General features: G+C 41.6%; 12 protein-coding genes across 12 annotated transcripts; 7 read left to right on the top strand and 5 right to left on the bottom strand.

The window, feature by feature from the left end:
• Positions 1-33: 33 nt before the first annotated feature.
• DAS1 (SCF ubiquitin ligase complex subunit DAS1) lies at positions 34-1,776 on the bottom strand (the record flags this gene model as incomplete). Its single annotated transcript, XM_003683100.1, has 1 exon — positions 34-1,776. One exon carries the CDS (start codon positions 1,774-1,776, stop codon positions 34-36), a length of 1,743 nt encoding a protein of 580 aa, XP_003683148.1.
• Positions 1,777-1,974: 198 nt separating this feature from the next.
• Positions 1,975-2,346, top strand: SNA3 (Sna3p; the record flags this gene model as incomplete). The annotated part of the gene is made up of 1 exon (XM_003683099.1): positions 1,975-2,346. One exon carries the CDS (start codon positions 1,975-1,977, stop codon positions 2,344-2,346), a length of 372 nt encoding a protein of 123 aa, XP_003683147.1.
• An 86-nt stretch (positions 2,347-2,432) lies between these two features.
• On the bottom strand, positions 2,433-3,020 carry PAM17 (Pam17p; the record flags this gene model as incomplete). Its single annotated transcript, XM_003683098.1, has 1 exon — positions 2,433-3,020. One exon carries the CDS (start codon positions 3,018-3,020, stop codon positions 2,433-2,435), a length of 588 nt encoding a protein of 195 aa, XP_003683146.1.
• A 194-nt stretch (positions 3,021-3,214) lies between these two features.
• TDEL0H00750 (DUF5137 domain-containing protein) lies at positions 3,215-3,463 on the top strand (the record flags this gene model as incomplete). Its single annotated transcript, XM_003683097.1, has 1 exon — positions 3,215-3,463. The coding sequence occupies one exon, from the start codon at positions 3,215-3,217 to the stop codon at positions 3,461-3,463; it is 249 nt and encodes an 82-aa protein (XP_003683145.1).
• Positions 3,464-4,001: 538 nt separating this feature from the next.
• On the top strand, positions 4,002-5,267 carry GPA2 (guanine nucleotide-binding protein subunit alpha; the record flags this gene model as incomplete). The annotated part of the gene is made up of 1 exon (XM_003683096.1): positions 4,002-5,267. The coding sequence occupies one exon, from the start codon at positions 4,002-4,004 to the stop codon at positions 5,265-5,267; it is 1,266 nt and encodes a 421-aa protein (XP_003683144.1).
• A 216-nt stretch (positions 5,268-5,483) lies between these two features.
• ECM27 (Ecm27p) lies at positions 5,484-7,469 on the bottom strand (the record flags this gene model as incomplete). Its single annotated transcript, XM_003683095.1, has 1 exon — positions 5,484-7,469. The coding sequence occupies one exon, from the start codon at positions 7,467-7,469 to the stop codon at positions 5,484-5,486; it is 1,986 nt and encodes a 661-aa protein (XP_003683143.1).
• Positions 7,470-7,615: 146 nt separating this feature from the next.
• On the bottom strand, positions 7,616-8,647 carry ADO1 (adenosine kinase; the record flags this gene model as incomplete). Its single annotated transcript, XM_003683094.1, has 1 exon — positions 7,616-8,647. The coding sequence occupies one exon, from the start codon at positions 8,645-8,647 to the stop codon at positions 7,616-7,618; it is 1,032 nt and encodes a 343-aa protein (XP_003683142.1).
• Positions 8,648-8,981: 334 nt separating this feature from the next.
• Positions 8,982-9,809, top strand: TDA4 (Tda4p; the record flags this gene model as incomplete). Its single annotated transcript, XM_003683093.1, has 1 exon — positions 8,982-9,809. The coding sequence occupies one exon, from the start codon at positions 8,982-8,984 to the stop codon at positions 9,807-9,809; it is 828 nt and encodes a 275-aa protein (XP_003683141.1).
• A 162-nt stretch (positions 9,810-9,971) lies between these two features.
• STE24 (zinc metalloprotease) lies at positions 9,972-11,348 on the top strand (the record flags this gene model as incomplete). Its single annotated transcript, XM_003683092.1, has 1 exon — positions 9,972-11,348. The coding sequence occupies one exon, from the start codon at positions 9,972-9,974 to the stop codon at positions 11,346-11,348; it is 1,377 nt and encodes a 458-aa protein (XP_003683140.1).
• A 174-nt stretch (positions 11,349-11,522) lies between these two features.
• On the top strand, positions 11,523-13,040 carry RPN3 (proteasome regulatory particle lid subunit RPN3; the record flags this gene model as incomplete). The annotated part of the gene is made up of 1 exon (XM_003683091.1): positions 11,523-13,040. One exon carries the CDS (start codon positions 11,523-11,525, stop codon positions 13,038-13,040), a length of 1,518 nt encoding a protein of 505 aa, XP_003683139.1.
• A 188-nt stretch (positions 13,041-13,228) lies between these two features.
• On the top strand, positions 13,229-15,241 carry SRB4 (Srb4p; the record flags this gene model as incomplete). Its single annotated transcript, XM_003683090.1, has 1 exon — positions 13,229-15,241. The coding sequence occupies one exon, from the start codon at positions 13,229-13,231 to the stop codon at positions 15,239-15,241; it is 2,013 nt and encodes a 670-aa protein (XP_003683138.1).
• Positions 15,242-15,304: 63 nt separating this feature from the next.
• Positions 15,305-15,856, bottom strand: ILM1 (Ilm1p; the record flags this gene model as incomplete). The annotated part of the gene is made up of 1 exon (XM_003683089.1): positions 15,305-15,856. One exon carries the CDS (start codon positions 15,854-15,856, stop codon positions 15,305-15,307), a length of 552 nt encoding a protein of 183 aa, XP_003683137.1.
• Positions 15,857-15,946: the final 90 nt, after the last annotated feature.

Below are 15,946 nucleotides of genomic sequence, written 5' to 3'. Positions count from 1 at the left end.
TGTATCTATACAAAAGTTGAAATAATATGTACATTAAAAGACGCTGACTTTCCTGTTGACTGAATCTGTTGCTTCCCCGTGGGATCCTTTAGGTTTCTTTTCGATTTGTGACCAGCATGTCAGATTGGTCTTGTAGTTTTCGTGATAGAAAATGGGTTGGAAAATCCGTTCTTTCTCTTCTTCAACCACGATAGTTGGGATGTCATTCAACATCAAAAATCGAAGATGTGGAAACCCTCTTAAAAAAGCCACATAAGTAGCTCTGTAATGATGAATAAGAGCATGATAGCATTCAATCACATCTTGTTTAGTCAACAGAGCATGCGGCAATCCCAACGTAGAAAACTCGCTATTCTGAGGATCATGTACCTGATGCTCTGGAGAAAGCAATTGTCCACGGCTTTGGCGGTAAAATAATAAATTTTTGTTCATCCTCGAGACGAACTCGTCCAAATTCATGGGTTGAGTCCTCACGCTTGGATAACAATCACAGGCCTTTGAGTATGGCAACAAAGATAAGTACCTCATCATCTTGAAAATATCCTTTGCTGCAATATCATGAATGTCTGTCAAATACTGATCTTCCGGAAATAAGAAGAATTTCTTCTTCAAGATGTCCTCAAAGACATGGATACAAGCATCGCAGTAACATTTTTGATGCAACTCAAATTTCGTTTCATGAATTGCTATCATCTGAGGATCCAGTCCCTCAAATCGCATGTCAATAAACTGTAGTTTCTTGCATACTAGCAGTATGGTGAGAAAAATTTCAGTATTTTTTGTCTCAGGCATGAAATCTTCCAAGAAATCCATCTTAAGTCTCTTTAACCTGGGTAGATTGTAAAAAAGTGTCACCAGTACATCAAAATTCTGCTTTATGGAGATCAAAGACAGATCTTCGAGATAAACAAATTCCTTAAAATCCTTTATCATCTGGATTTCCCTCGACACCAATGTCTCATTCCATGAAATGATCGTCAAAGTTTTGAGAGTTCGCACTTCAAACACTTCTGACAATTTTTCGATTGGTCGGGTTTTCAATCTCCTTGTGAAATAGGCAGGATCATAAAATTCCCTCCTCCAATGCAATTTTAGATCTATAATTTGTAACTTGTGGGTCAAAGGGTAGAGGTAATTGAATAGTTTAATGGGATCGATAAACAGGGTCATATGCGATAAAGAAGTAGAGATCCTGGACCTCAAGTACCTTTGCAGATTTGGAATGTAATCACTAGGTACAGCAATCTCCGGAAGAGAATTTGGCGGAGCCATATCGAGACTAATAACTTTCCTCGACGAAACAGCTCCTCCAGCAATGATATCGTTACAAGATGGATCTGTGATATTCTCTAATCGCTGTAAAGAAGTTCCTCTGGAACAAAGTATCGCTAAAACGGTCTTTTGCAGTGCAGGATCCAGGTCCCAATTGATTCTAATCCACTCAACAGACTCCAGAGCCCGCTGGTTCATCTCCAGGGCATAAATGAGCTTTCTCAATTTCGCATTGGCAATCTTTCTTGACTCATCTTCATTTAGAGACGACGGGATATTCAAAAGAGTCCAATTTATCGCCAAATTCATATAACTGCTCCTTACGACATTCGAATCGTTTAGATAGATCCTTCGATACACCAATTTAGTAGCAATCTCGCAACATCTATGACTCAACAACGATACTGTCAACCTGTCGGGTTGTGCTAAGTGTGAGAACACCTCTAGTATAAGCTCATCTGGCAACTTCTCGAGCGGAAACAAACAATATCCAGCTACATCCATCACAGCTAGCTATCCACCATTAATCCCAGAGCCAGACTGATCCTATTATAGGCTCAGTTGAAGCTTACATGTATTATTGATCCAAACGTGTGAAGCGACGCTTATATAAGCAGAAGATTAAGCCAAGCCCCTTCCAAGAGTAACTCACGGACTTTTAGACAACTTCAAGTGTCAAGAGTTAACCCAAACTAGTCGAATATGAACAGTCGTAAGTTGTCCATCAACAGGAGTGACGGGTGGTTGTTGTTGCTTTCTGTGTTTGTTCCACCTGTTCCTGTGCTCATCAGGAAAGGTTTCTTTAGTAGAGATTTCTTATTGAATGTGCTGCTATTCGTTATCCTGTTTATTCCAGCTATTGCACATGCAGCCTACGTGATCATTGAGACTAGTGATGAGAGGAATAAAGATTATGAACCTGTACCAGTTCCATCTCAGGATGATGAGGAGGGACCAGGAAATGGTGATTTTGACGTTGATTTAGAATCTAATGCGCTACCACTTTATGATGATGTCGTGGCTTCCAGTGAACAACCTACGGATGCTCCCACGGATAACAAGATCCAGAAATAAATAAGAAATATACGTTCATGTTACTAAATAAATGTTCGTTTTATATAGAAAGTGGGATATGACTAGGAATATTAGGATTTAAAAGACTACAAGAACTCTTTAGCCTTGCGTCTGTAAGCGTGACAATCGCGCAACCACTGTCTGTACTCTCCAATGGACCCAATCTTTTCACCGTAGTAGTCTGGAACCGGATTACTGAAACTTTGGGAAGAGGCATCAACTCTGTTCGTACTAATCTTCCTCAAAAACTCCTTGTTCTTAGCATCAAACTCTGGTAACTTCTTCTTGTTGGACAAAGTAAAGATCTGCGACCCAATCAAAGGACCAAACAGGTACCCTAGAGCACCCGAGGCCGCTAAAGCTCCTGAGATAACCACTAATGGATCAAAACCTAGGATAGTCTGAGTCGGATCGATTTCCATCGTGGACAGATAGGCCCACGAAGCGTTACAACCTAGGAAAGCAGTGAAAATCGACGATCCAACATTAATCCTGCGCTGTTGTTTCCTCATCTGAAAGAAATCAGTCCATGTAAGCGCATTCAAATTTGTTGAGCCACCATTACTACTGCTAGTACTTGTAGCCAACGATCTTAACCCAAAAAATGTCCCGGGAACCCGCGAAACAACCACCAGCTTCCTTCCACAAACCGACTTGGCACACTGCGTAATCATTGACCCAAATAAACAGCAACTGGGGGGTTATATCTGCTCTTGATTGCACTCTTTTAAAGGTAGTCTGAGTGTTAACTTTGAGCGTTTTGAAGAAAAAGGCTGGCAGGGTAAAGCCAGGGTTAAGCGGTTAAAAAGAGGCAAAGCAGGTTTCAAACAACTATTTCCCACTTCAATTAGGACGCCAGGAAGTAAAAATGGGCTGCGAGGACCCGTATGAGGAGTGGTATGCTGAGAGGAGTGCTGGTTCTGCTGGATCGTTAGTCGAACAGGAACGAGAGAGGCAAGAGGCACAACGGCGGCAAACTGAGATGAATGAAGAAGTTTGGAGGAGAAGTTTGCCCAGCGAGAAGTTTCCAAGCCTTGGATCATTGGACTATGAGGTGCGGATGCCCAAGAGAGCTGGGGAAGTCGATCGGGGGGAGTTTAAGCGCCCAAGGCCGTGAGCGAGCCCGAAGAGCCCATGAGAGAGCGTGGGAAAGTTAGTGAATGAGTGAATAAGCTGAAGCCATGGAACTACAAATCATTGAAATGATCCTGTGAGCTGATTGAGGGTCTAAATACATTGGTTTAATGCTCAAAATGAAATAGGATCACGTGATGCGCAATTGCAGACAGCCGACACGCTACTCGCTCCTATCACACAATAGCACCAAACATACGCTTGCATTACTAGCGCAGTACCAAGTCCTCTCATTTCACGTGACAGGCGCGCTGGAAATGGCATCGCTGGTGAAAAAAATGTCACAGGGTGTTAGCTGGGAGCAGGTTTGCTAGCGATAAATTCAAGGGGGTCCGCGTCGCTGATTGTCGGCTTCCATTGAAAAGACGTGGGTCTGGAAAATACCCATTGGCAGCATTCTTTAACAGGGTTCTTTGGATGTACTTTTTACGGTTGAAGGAACGGAAGCGTACTTCGAACCATTCAATTAACTAGATTGAACAAGTTTTGACTGAAGAAAGTAGTTGAACTTCAATAGTAAGATGGGGATTTGTGGATCTAAGGTTGAGGAGTCGTCAAAGACCAATGTTTCACGGCAGAATAAAACTAATGGAGCACCTGAGAAGGATCCTGCCAAAGCTACCAGTAATGTCACTTCCAGTACTTCTGCTGATACCAAAGTTGATAAGCTGAATAATAATGGCGATGCAGTAGCGGACTCTTCGAAATCAAAGAAAAACCAGGAAGTTAAAGTTTTGCTGCTTGGTGCCGGAGAAAGTGGTAAATCCACCATTATTCAGCAGCTCAAAATACTGCACCAAAATGGTTTCACGCCTGAAGAGTTGTTGGAATACAGATCTGTCGTTTTCAAGAATCTATTGGATGTTGGTAAGCAGTTGAAGGAGGCAAGAAGCAAGTTTAATGTGCCACTTGAGCCGGACTGTAGTATCACTGAGGAAGATTTGGCACTTTTCAATTCATTTGACGCTAGTGATGATACCGTAGTATTGAAGACTGACGAGGTTACGAATAACGAAACACAATCAGCAGGCGGCCAAGCCAAAGAAAACCGCAGTTTGTCCTCGATAACACAATTTCCACCAGAATTGACCAGGATTCTGGGGACACTGTGGAGTTTGCAATCGACGCAGGATCTAATAGATGGTAAGCATAGGTCAGAGTTCTATTTGATGGACTCTGCAAGTTATTACATGGAAAATCTGCCCAGAATATCAAAAGCAGATTATATACCGGATGAACAGGACATTTTGCGCTCTAGACAAAAAACTTCTGGTATCTTTGATAATGTTTTTGACATGGGAGGTAACCTCAAGTTCCACATCTATGATGTGGGCGGTCAGCGTTCAGAGAGAAAGAAGTGGATTCATTGTTTCGATAATGTGACACTAATCATTTTTTGTGTTTCTCTGTCTGAATATGATCAAATTTTACTTGAAGATAGGGAGCAGAACAGGTTCCAGGAATCATTGGTTTTGTTCGATAATATAGTCAACAGTAGATGGTTTGCTCGAACTTCAGTGGTGCTGTTTTTGAATAAGATTGACCTGTTCGCTGAGAAATTGCAGAAGGTACCTCTCGAAACTTATTTTCCAGATTACTCTGGAGGACAGGACATTAATAAAGCTGCCAAGTACATTCTTTGGAGGTTTATCCAATTAAACAGGGCTAATTTGAGTATATACCCACATGTGACGCAGGCGACTGATACATCGAATATCAAATTAGTTTTTGCGGCTATCAAGGAAACGATCTTGGAAAACACGTTGAAGGATTCCGGTGTATTATAAGAACTCAGTTGAACCGCGATTGTTGCTGTGGGTTTTTAGTGAAGGAGGTGTAATAGGGTTTTCCATTTTTACGAATAATTAATTGAAATAATACTGATGAAACAAATGACATAGTCTGTCTAACGTAACTATTCGAAACTCTTCAAGTTAATGATTTTTGTAAGTTTGTTTTTCTTTGAGTTTTATGTTTTGACAGCAGGAGCCATCCTTAAAGACTTAAAAAAATACTTCTGATGAAACATTAAATATTGTTGCAATTCCCCAAATGATGCACATCGCTAGTCCAATTCCCTTCATTCTGCTTTTACACCAGTTATGTATTACTTGTGGGGAACCGAAGAATATCGCCAGCAGCAAGATTTGGACAATGATTGCAATGCATGATATAGTAAATTTGTAGTCATGCGAATCATCACTGTCATGAAGTTTGACTGATCGAAGAATTGCCCAATTGTTTGAGCTTTTGTGGACAAAAATCATAGAGATAAGACCGCTAAGGCCGATTCCGCCCATTGAGTTCAATAGAACTCCGCCGATGCAGGAAGTGCACGAAATCATAAAGAACTTTGTAGCCATCTTACGCACGTCTTGTTCGTTACTGGGCATCTTTCGGTAAAGCTTGCACATCGCTATGTTCGAGATCAAATCGCTTACCGAATTTCCCAATGCAAATACTGTCAACCCAAGTATGGCCTGGGACGCCTTTGTTATTTTTTGGTATATCTCCAACATTTCGATTAAAGAGTTGGCGATCAATGATATGCAGAGTATAGCGTTAACTATCCCGATTAGAAGGTAAATTATGATCAGGATGTTTCCTATTTTCTCAAGCGCCCTCCTCTCGTCTGTGAGCTCGTAAGATTCGGTATCCAGAGATGGCTCGAGTAGAGAAAACCTGTTATAGGAAAGAAGTGTTCTGTAAAATGCCAAACTTAAGCACAACAAAGTCGCCGACAGGAAGACTGCTAACATCCAGAAAATCCACGCTATGTTCTGCACTAGGAGGCAGGACAATATTGCAAACGGTATAAGTGGGCAAATTAACGCTTGAGTAAAGAGCAGCATGACGTCGGTGTTTGAGACTGTATATTTACCCAGTGTCTCATCAAACTCCAATATATTTGTCGATTGTGGACATGACAGCCGTAAAAATATGACAAAAGGAACAGTCGCTACCGATAATATTGCATCGATTGTGGATTTCTGGCGAAAATTCAAAAGATGTGGTACAAATAGTTGGACGAGACCTCTCTTTATCTTCTTTATCTTACCGCTGTGTATGGTTCGTGAGGGCTGCATGAGTAGTACTTCTGGTTCGAAAGATGGTTCATCAGGATTGTCATGATACGGTGCAAAGGCCGCTGGTGAAGTTTGAGGCACAGGGTGTGTTTCACTGAAATTTGATTTCTTCGCAGGTTCAGTGAAAGGTCGAATCTGTTGTTGAAATGTAAAGGGTTCGTCATTCATTGTCACTAACTCTTCTTGAAAAGTTTGAAGATCATCACCTCTTGAATTCTCTAACATCGATAGTAAGTTATTAAAATCCATGGCTGATATCAAACTTGGTTTAATTCTATGAGATAAAGTAGCTCCTTCTAAAGACTCTCGTGGGAATGCCTCATTCTGATTGTATTCCTCATCCTCCTGGGTCCCACCAGGCCTCCAAATGAATTTTACCGCTAGGTACGAGATGTAGACAGCAATCATTAGCACACAATCAATGGCTGTAACTCTATTAAAAATACAGACATACCACATGAATAGCATAGCCACAAGGGTAAATGCCAAATCTCTTAACACATTAACCTTCTGGCTATAGGAGATGTCGAGAGCTGTTGAGGACATAATCATAAATATAGAGCCCTCGACTATGCAGAGAATGATTCCACAGGCGCCCAACACTTCACCTATTGACAGAGCTGCACCATTTGAAGTAATGGTCGAAGTCCAACTCATAAAGTTCGAGAAGAGATCCGGCGAAGAATTGCACCACGCAAGCAGTACTGCCATCAACGTCCCCGTACCATGATCATTAAAGTCTGCTATCTTGGCGACATTGGGACAAAGGTATTCTGAGGCAGTGATCCCCAGTAAAACGAAGCAAAGTATAACATATAAAACACTTGTCACCACAAACCCTACCGATAGAGATGCATCAGGGTATAGCAAGTATGGGTGAGCCAAATTGACTATCCATAGCATTATCTATCTTTTCTTATAATGTTAAATCATACCAACTGTAAATACCATCGCTAAGCATTTATATGAATCGCACCGTCAAAAGAAAGTGTACAAGTAAGCCTTTTGAATATTCTCTAAATAAGATCTATACAAGATAACAGGACGTATTAAGCCTGATACTCGACCTTGCTCTTTGGATAAGAGGGACCGACCTCCTGAATAGACAAGGAGGCCAACCATTGGCCCATATCAATGGCAGTGTCAATTGGCTTACCTTGAGTCAAACCAGCCATGAACCCACCAGCGAATGCGTCACCAGCACCGTTGGTGTCGACGATCTTATCACCGGCCAATGGTCTCACTGGGTAAGTCTTGGAGTTCTTAGCCGAGTAGACAATGGTAGGGTCCAAACCTTGAGTGAAGATCACAGTTCTGTCTTGGGAGTCACCAACAATCTGCTTGGCGATAGAGAGCAAGTCCCTCTTATCACTAGGTAGACCGAAAGACTCAGCGTAAGAAGCAGCTTCGGATTCATTACCGATGACATAGGTAGTGTATGGCAAGACTTGTTCCAAAGGAGCCTTGAAGAATTGTGGGATGAAAGGAGCACTCAAATTCAACACAAATGGCTTACCTTTCTCCTGAGCGTGCTTGGCCAATTTCAAGATAGCTTCTGGAGACACAGTCAAGTGGAAGCCACCAACGTAGAAGAATTTAGCCTGTTCAACGAAATCCCAATGCTTGTCTAAATGGTCTGGTGTGAAATAATTGGCAGCACCAAGATCGGTCACCATAGATCTATAATGGCCATTAATCATAGCTGCACATTTACCAGTACCAATATCCTTCTGGAACTGGTACAAAGACAGCACACCTGCTGCCTTGTTCTCTTCAAGCAATTTCTCAGAGTATTTGTCTTCACCAACAGAGCCGAAGTAGCCCACTTGACCAGCACCTAGAAAATAAGCTGCACCTCTAGCAGTGTTTTGAGCTGCACCACCAGCGACAAACTTGACATCGTCAAAACCCAACATTTCCTCGAAGATCGCCATTCTAGGCTCGTTCGAAGCAGCATCAACTAGAATAGCATCGTCGGGTTTCAATCCGTATTTCTCCAAGTATTCAGGTTGTACAGTCGCCTGATAATCAAGCAAAGGGTTACCCAAACAGATCAATTGTGGTTTAGCAGTAGCAGACATTATATCAAACGTTCTCAGGACCTCTCAAGAGGACATAATTGGCCTTGAAACTCATCGACATCCAGTCTTTAATACTTGAAATTGCAGCCAGAAGCATCTTGTGAAAAATCTTGACAAACACGTGATGATAGGCAGGTCGTATAAGCATCAGGACGGTTCAACGAGCATCAATTGAGCCTGTTGGGTGGTTCTGGTTTGGTATTCTGTGGGTTTGGCCAGTTAGAAGTTATCTGGTGAGTGGTTTGGTACTTTTAGGCCTCTTGGTAGATGAGCGATGAGTGAAAAATTCCAGGGATAAGATTAACACTTTGAATTAAAAGAGAGTCTTGTGGTGATGAAGTTTTTAGTTGAAGAAGATCCGTTTCTCAGGTTCTCGTTGTTCTCAGGTTCCGATAATTTGTACCTTTTGCATGCTCATGAGATCTTGGGAGCGTTTGTCTTTTATCAATTGATATATGCATACTTCGCACCTTGGTTCAATAGACTGGTGTTTCGGGGTGGATATACGTCAATTGGGGACCGCAAGACTAAAATTAATTTCGACATTCATACAGTTTCGAATGTGCAATGTGTAATCACTTTCTGGTCGATTGCACCAACGCTGTTGTTGCCCATGAACTTGAGTGTTGTCTCGTACCAGAATGATTTGGCTTCGATGGCCTCAGCATTAGCGGTAGGTTATTTCCTGTGGGACCTTTTCATTTGCATGCGTTACTATAGCCTGTATGGATTCGAATTCTTGGCGCACGCCCTGAGTTCACTGTATGTGTTTACTCTGGGGTTGAAACCCTTCTGCCAGTCCTGGATTGGAAAATTCCTACTCTTCGAAGCCAGTACACCTTTTGTGAACAACAATTGGTTCATAGCGCAACTCTCTAAAAGCTCTTCCAAGTCCATAGTGCCCGAATGGTTTAATATCGTCAATGGTGTGCTCTTGCTTGGCACTTTCTTCTCTGTGAGAATTTTGTGGGGATTCATTGCAATCTCTATCCTGCTATGTCAAATGTGGAAAGAACGTCATGAGATCCCGTTAGCGCAATCTGGCATACTACTGTTACTGAACGTACTTCTCAACACATTGAACCTATTCTGGTTCAACAAGATGCTACGGCTGGCCAAGAAAATGGTTTCTCGTTCTTCAGCGAGTGCCAAGAACATGTAACGCTACATACAAAGTCGTAACAAGGCCAATTGAGCCTCTATATAGTCATATAGTTCATTCATTGGTTCAGCCTCGCCTTGTTACTTGAAAAAAAGACTTGTTAAAGAAAGGAAGTTGCAGAGCAAACACCACTTCTAACAAGATTCAGAACAACAACCTGCTATGACGGTATTTGATCAACTACAGGGTTTCCTGGATAGACCAGATATTCCTTTCAAAAGCATAATTGCCGGGATTACAGTCGGTAAATTCGCCTTTGAAACTTATTTAACATACCGTCAATACAGGGTTCTATCTAAAAAAAAGCTTCCTAAAGTATTGGAGAACGAGATTGATGATGCTACTTTTCTTAAGAGTGAAGAATACTCTAGAGCCAAGGCTCGTTTCTCTGTGGTGGTTGATATCTATGAATTAGTTCAAAAATTGGCCTTTATCAAGTTTGATGCATTTCCACGCCTATGGAACTTAAGTGTCCAAGTAGCGAACGTTTTATTACCGGCTAAATTCAAAGTATTGTCTACAGTGGCACAAAGTTTGTGTTTCTTGAGTGTTTTGACCAATTTGGCCACTATCGTTGATCTACCTACTTCGTACTACCAACACTTTGTTTTGGAAGAAAAATTTAGCTTTAACAAGTTGACAATCAAGTTATGGGTTACTGATATGTTCAAGAGTGTAGCCTTAAGCCATGCTCTAGGTGGTCCAATACTTTATGGTTTCCTGAAGATTTTTGAAAAGTTTCAAACCAATTTCCTATGGTACATCTGTCTATTTGTCTTTGTCGTCCAAATCCTAGCCATGACTTTGATCCCCGTATACATTATGCCATTATTCAACAAGTTTACACCTTTAGAAGACGGCGAACTGAAGACTTCAATCGAGACCTTGGCCAAGAGAGTGGGTTTCCCACTGGACCAAATATTCGTGATCGATGGCTCAAAAAGATCCTCGCATTCGAACGCTTATTTCACTGGCCTACCGTACATGAGCAAACGTATTGTCCTGTTCGACACGCTAGTTAATGAGAGCTCCGTGGATGAGATCACTGCCGTCCTCGCACACGAGATCGGCCACTGGCAGAAGAAACATATTATGAACATGGTTGTCTTCAGCCAAGTGCACATCTTTGTCATCTTCTCTCTGTTCACCGGTGTATACCGCAACTTATCCCTCTACAACGATTTTGGTTTCTACATTGGCACTTCTGATTCACTCCTAAGCTCAGCAACTAAAGTTTTTACTCCAGAATGGCCTATCATTGTCGGATTCATGCTATTCAGCGATCTCCTTACTCCAATGGAATGTTTCATGCAATTCATCATGAGTCTGGTTTCAAGACTACACGAATACCAAGCAGACACCTATGCCAAGGGTCTTGGACTTTCCAAGAACCTCTGCCAAGCACTCATCAATCTACAAATCAAGAACCTCTCTACCATGAACGTCGATCCACTCTACTCGAGTTACCATTACTCCCACCCAACGTTACCAGAGAGACTCACTAACTTGGGTTATGTCAGCGAGAAGAAACAGCATTGAAATCGAACCGTAAATACCGTCTATATAGCTAGTTATGACACTCGTTGATTCGCTTTAAGCTTAACTGATATCACTGGCTGGGTAACGCGCCCTTGTTCGAACAATACAAAAACCGTCGAATGGCTAGAAGTAGTCGATTTGCCACCCATTGGTGGTCCATCAAAGGTATTTAGGATGGTTGCAGACCTTATGGAGGTTGATTCTCATGCTGAGATGGGTCAAGAAGATGTAAAGTATGCGGAAGAGAGAAATGTTAATGAAATTGTGGCAGTATTAAGGGAAGTGGCCAAGACGAGTTTAACATTGGATCCCTATTTCGTTTGGAAGGGGTTGAAGGAACTAGGTAATTTGAGGGCACATCATTTGAATGAGGAGACTTTATTGGCTTTAATCAATTTGTTGTATCCAGATTCATCAGTCTTCAAAATGTCGTTGTTGAAAGCGGTCAATGGGGAGAGAAAGTGTAGTGTGCCCAATGCACAGGAGATTAGAGCTGGGTATCCTGCTTCTTTTTATGAGGTTGTGAGTGATAAAACTATTGAAGTTGCACCAGAGATTAACAGCTTCATTCATTTATTGGTGGTTCGTTATCTATTTGATGCAAAGAAATTGCAAGAGCTAGAGGCTTTTAATAAAAAGGTTATTCTTCCCAAGGTGCTAGCTTTTTATAACCAGCGGTCTACTGATCTGATCAGTGCGAAATTGTGGTTTTACGTGGTATTATGTGATGAAGCTAGGAGAGAGAGGGCTAACTTGGAAACCCGCTCAACAATGATTAAATCGTTGAAAATTGCATCCCTAAGACATAACAGCGAGACGAAAGCGATGCTAATAACTCTATTGTTGAGAAGTTTCTTAGCTACTGGTGAAGTTGAAACAGCGGCTGATTTTATGGCAAAGGTCGAATTTCCCAATAGCGCAGATGTTTCAAGTCCTCTGGAGGCAAGGTTCTACTATTACTTATCAAAGATTAATGCCATCCAGTTGGACTACTCGACTGCGAATGAATACATTATAGCTGCGATTAGGAAGGCTCCAAATACACCTAACAGTCTGGGATTCTTACAACAGGCCAACAAGCTACACTGTGTTATCGAACTACTCATGGGTGATATCCCTGAGCTTTCTTTCTTCCACCAGGCTGGTATGCAAAGATCTCTTGAGCCATACTACGATCTGAGTAAGGCGGTTAAACTTGGTGATCTAAAAAAGTTCACCTCCGCCATAGCGAAATACAAGCCTCAATTGATTAAGGACGGCAATTACCAGCTTTATGTCAGGTTGAGATCCAACGTCATCAAGACAGGTATCCGTATCATCTCCTTGACATACAAGAAGATCTCGCTTAGGGACATTTGTCTGAAACTACGTCTGGACTCCGAACAAACTGGTGAATATATGGTTTCAAGGGCCATCAGAGATGGTGTCATCGAAGCAAAGATAAATCACGAGCAAGGATACATTGAGACGAGCGAATTGTTGAACGTTTATGACACGAAGGAGCCACAGGATGTGTTTGATGAGAGAATTCAATTTGTCAACCAACTTCACGATGAAAGCGTGGTTGCTATGAGGTACCCTGAGGACAACAAGGGCAAGAACAACACAAACGAAGAGGACGACTTCATCGATGGCGAGCTGCTCGATGATTTGTCAGACTTTTCCGACATCGACGGTCTAGGTTTCCTCTAGTTCTCACAACTAAGATAAAGCGATAAGCAATACATAGTCTTAAGTAACAATAGTAGTCATCTCATCTTATTAATGATTTTCCTTAATTATTTCATTTCTATATGCCGCTCTGTAGCTTTTTAATTTTGAAAAGTCCACTGCTAACCTATTCACTGGTATTGATCTCAAGTGAAGGAACTCCACTTGGAATGTCTGAGGGTGCAGATGATTCCAGAGAAGTGAATAAAGCCATTGAAGAGGGCATCCAGTTGGCATTGGATCCAAATCTCATATCACTTCCTTTGAATGGGTCGACCGCGACTTCTCAACCAGCAACAGCCACGGCGAATTCAACGGATGCAGATAGTTTGAAAGATGCAAATGTAAATCCAGGCGATGCCGATCCTTCAAAAGGCAAGCCACCAAATGGCAAGCCTTTGTTTAAGAATCCATACGAAATTTTTGGGCAGATGCCAATGCAACAACTGGTGCCTCTGTTACTGCAACAGCGAGGACCTGGCTTCAAATTTGCAGATCTATCGGAGGAAGGGCTGATCAATGAAATTGAATCGAGTCAAGATAATTCAGAGCAAGCGGCTAATGACAATTCCACAAGCGATTTCACAATGATTGCCGAGGATGACGAAAGTTTGACAGACAACGCAAATAAACCTCCTATTGACGAAGATTCGAAATTAGATCTCCAACAGAAGGAAGATGCTTCTCGAGCAAAGTTTGAAAATGAGGCGGAAGCAATGACCCAGGAACAGTTCGTGGGAATTCGTAAAAGCATGATAGAGCATGTTGACCTTGCCCTCAACGAATCATCATTAGCCCTAGAATTTTTGTCATTGCTGCTCTCTTCCGTCAGAGAGTCAGCTGCAACAGCTTCGATGTCACCATTTTTGAGAAAGACAGCTCCAGTGGGTTCATTGAATAGCGACAAGGTACCATTAGTACCGCACACGCACGAGGAAAAGACAAATGCTGAGATTCTAAGTAGAGGTTGGAAACTGAGAAGTTTAAATGAGTCCCGTTTGCTTCTAAAGGAAAAGTATATGCTCCTCAATGAGATAATGACAAAAGAACATCTTTATTGGAGCAATATCGCAAGGCACATAAGCAACAAAGACGTTATATTCAAAATGAGAGACAAGAACAATAGGACCCGTTTACTTGGAATTAAGTATGGTTATGAGGACTCTGGCTCCAATTACAGACATGACAGAGGAGTAGCTGTTCTAAGGAACAACCCCGAACAAAATAAATTGGAATTAGAGCCTTTTTCGGGAGCAGATGCTGGTGGGTCGCTTAATAATGAAAGATTCGTTCGAGTGCGAATATTCACCAAAATAGCTTCTGAAGATGATTACATCTTAACAGGAGAGAGTTCAGTGAGTGAAGTATTGTTCAGTGCCGACAGTGGAATAGACGATTTAGAGGATGTCAAAAACCAAATCAAGAGACTTAAGGCATTTGCGTTCGAGCAAGAGCTAATGTACCAGCTAAAGAAAGAAAGCTCACTGCTGATCTCATATGGTGTGACTATTGAAAACGAGAACAAAGTAGTCATGGAGTTACCTAATGAGAAGTTCGAAATGGAACTTGTTTCGCTTGATGATGATTCGGTGGTTAATCACGTTCAAGATGCACCAAAAGTCAATGACAAACGTGCCACATTGACGTTAGTTACACTAAGGTTGTTGCTCATTGCCATGTTCAAGAAAAACTTGAAGCAAAGACTGACCTCTTTAGGCAAAGCATCCCCGAAAGGAGCTAAGGATATCCTACTGCTGCGACCTCTGCTAGGTAGGCTCAGACATCACAACTACAAGATATTACTAAGAAAAATAGTGAAGGATTACATTTTAGATGTAGCAGAGAACGCGACGATGAGGGAGACAGCTGTGCGTTCCCCAAGTTTGATTGAACAAAACGAGCTTGATTTCAATGTTGCCAAGCTATCCAAAGAAATCAACGCCTTCAGTGGACTGCTGAATATATGCAAAACCAAATTTGAAATCAACCTGCCTGATAATGGAGAATTAAGACTGGTACTGGAGAGTCCCAATTATTGTAATGCGGTGGTAACCGTTACCTACGTCAATAAAGCGAAGGATGTATCTTTCGATACAAACTTTTCTGAATTCAAAGAGATTGAAGAATTCTTGCACTTCATCTTCATAGAATATATTAAAAACAAGGATGGTGTCAAAGAGTGAGGATTGACCAGTGACCCCTGTAGTGAAAACGTGTACGTACTTAAATATGCATAACTTGTCAACTCATTCATCCATAATTTCAACAATTTGCTCAATTTCTTGGACACTGGTTAAAACTTCAGAGTCCTCATCGTTGTTCTCCGATTCTTCGACTATGATTGCTTGGCTGGAAAATTGATTCGAGCTTTTGAATTGTTCATTTCTTTCTTCTCTTAGGGCTCCTAGGACAATAAAATTGACCCAAACTTCAATAAAACAGTATGTGAATACCACATTGTTGTGTAAGTATAAATTCGATTCCCAAAGGTAGGCCAATCCAGCCAAGGTGAAAAACATGAATAATCTGAAGGGTACCACAGAATTAAAGTACTTTTGATTGCGCTCTAGCAGGGGGATCAGATCACTGACCGCTGCAAATAGGAATAAAATTCCAAATAGACCCAATTGGGCACTATACTGTGACATGCTCAATGCTGGTAGATTCATTGCTTGAGTGAAAACGGCCATGTATGAGTTTTGCAGAATACTATTTACATTCTTGAAACAGAAAAAGGCAAGGGCAAACAGCATTGCCACTCTAAAGAATAGCCCATTGAAGGAGGAAATTGCTGCCATTTTGATTATTCCTATGAGTCTGCAGTTAGAACCTTATTACTTGAAAGTTCTCAATAATTTCTAAGCTGGGCACATCGCGATGATCAGCGA

Source organism: Torulaspora delbrueckii, chromosome 8 (genome assembly GCF_000243375.1).
Source record: "Torulaspora delbrueckii CBS 1146 chromosome 8, complete genome".
NCBI lineage: Eukaryota > Fungi > Ascomycota > Saccharomycetes > Saccharomycetales > Saccharomycetaceae > Torulaspora > Torulaspora delbrueckii.
The sequence above is the reverse complement of the archived record's forward strand: the minus strand, read 5'-3'. Positions and strand labels throughout refer to the sequence as shown.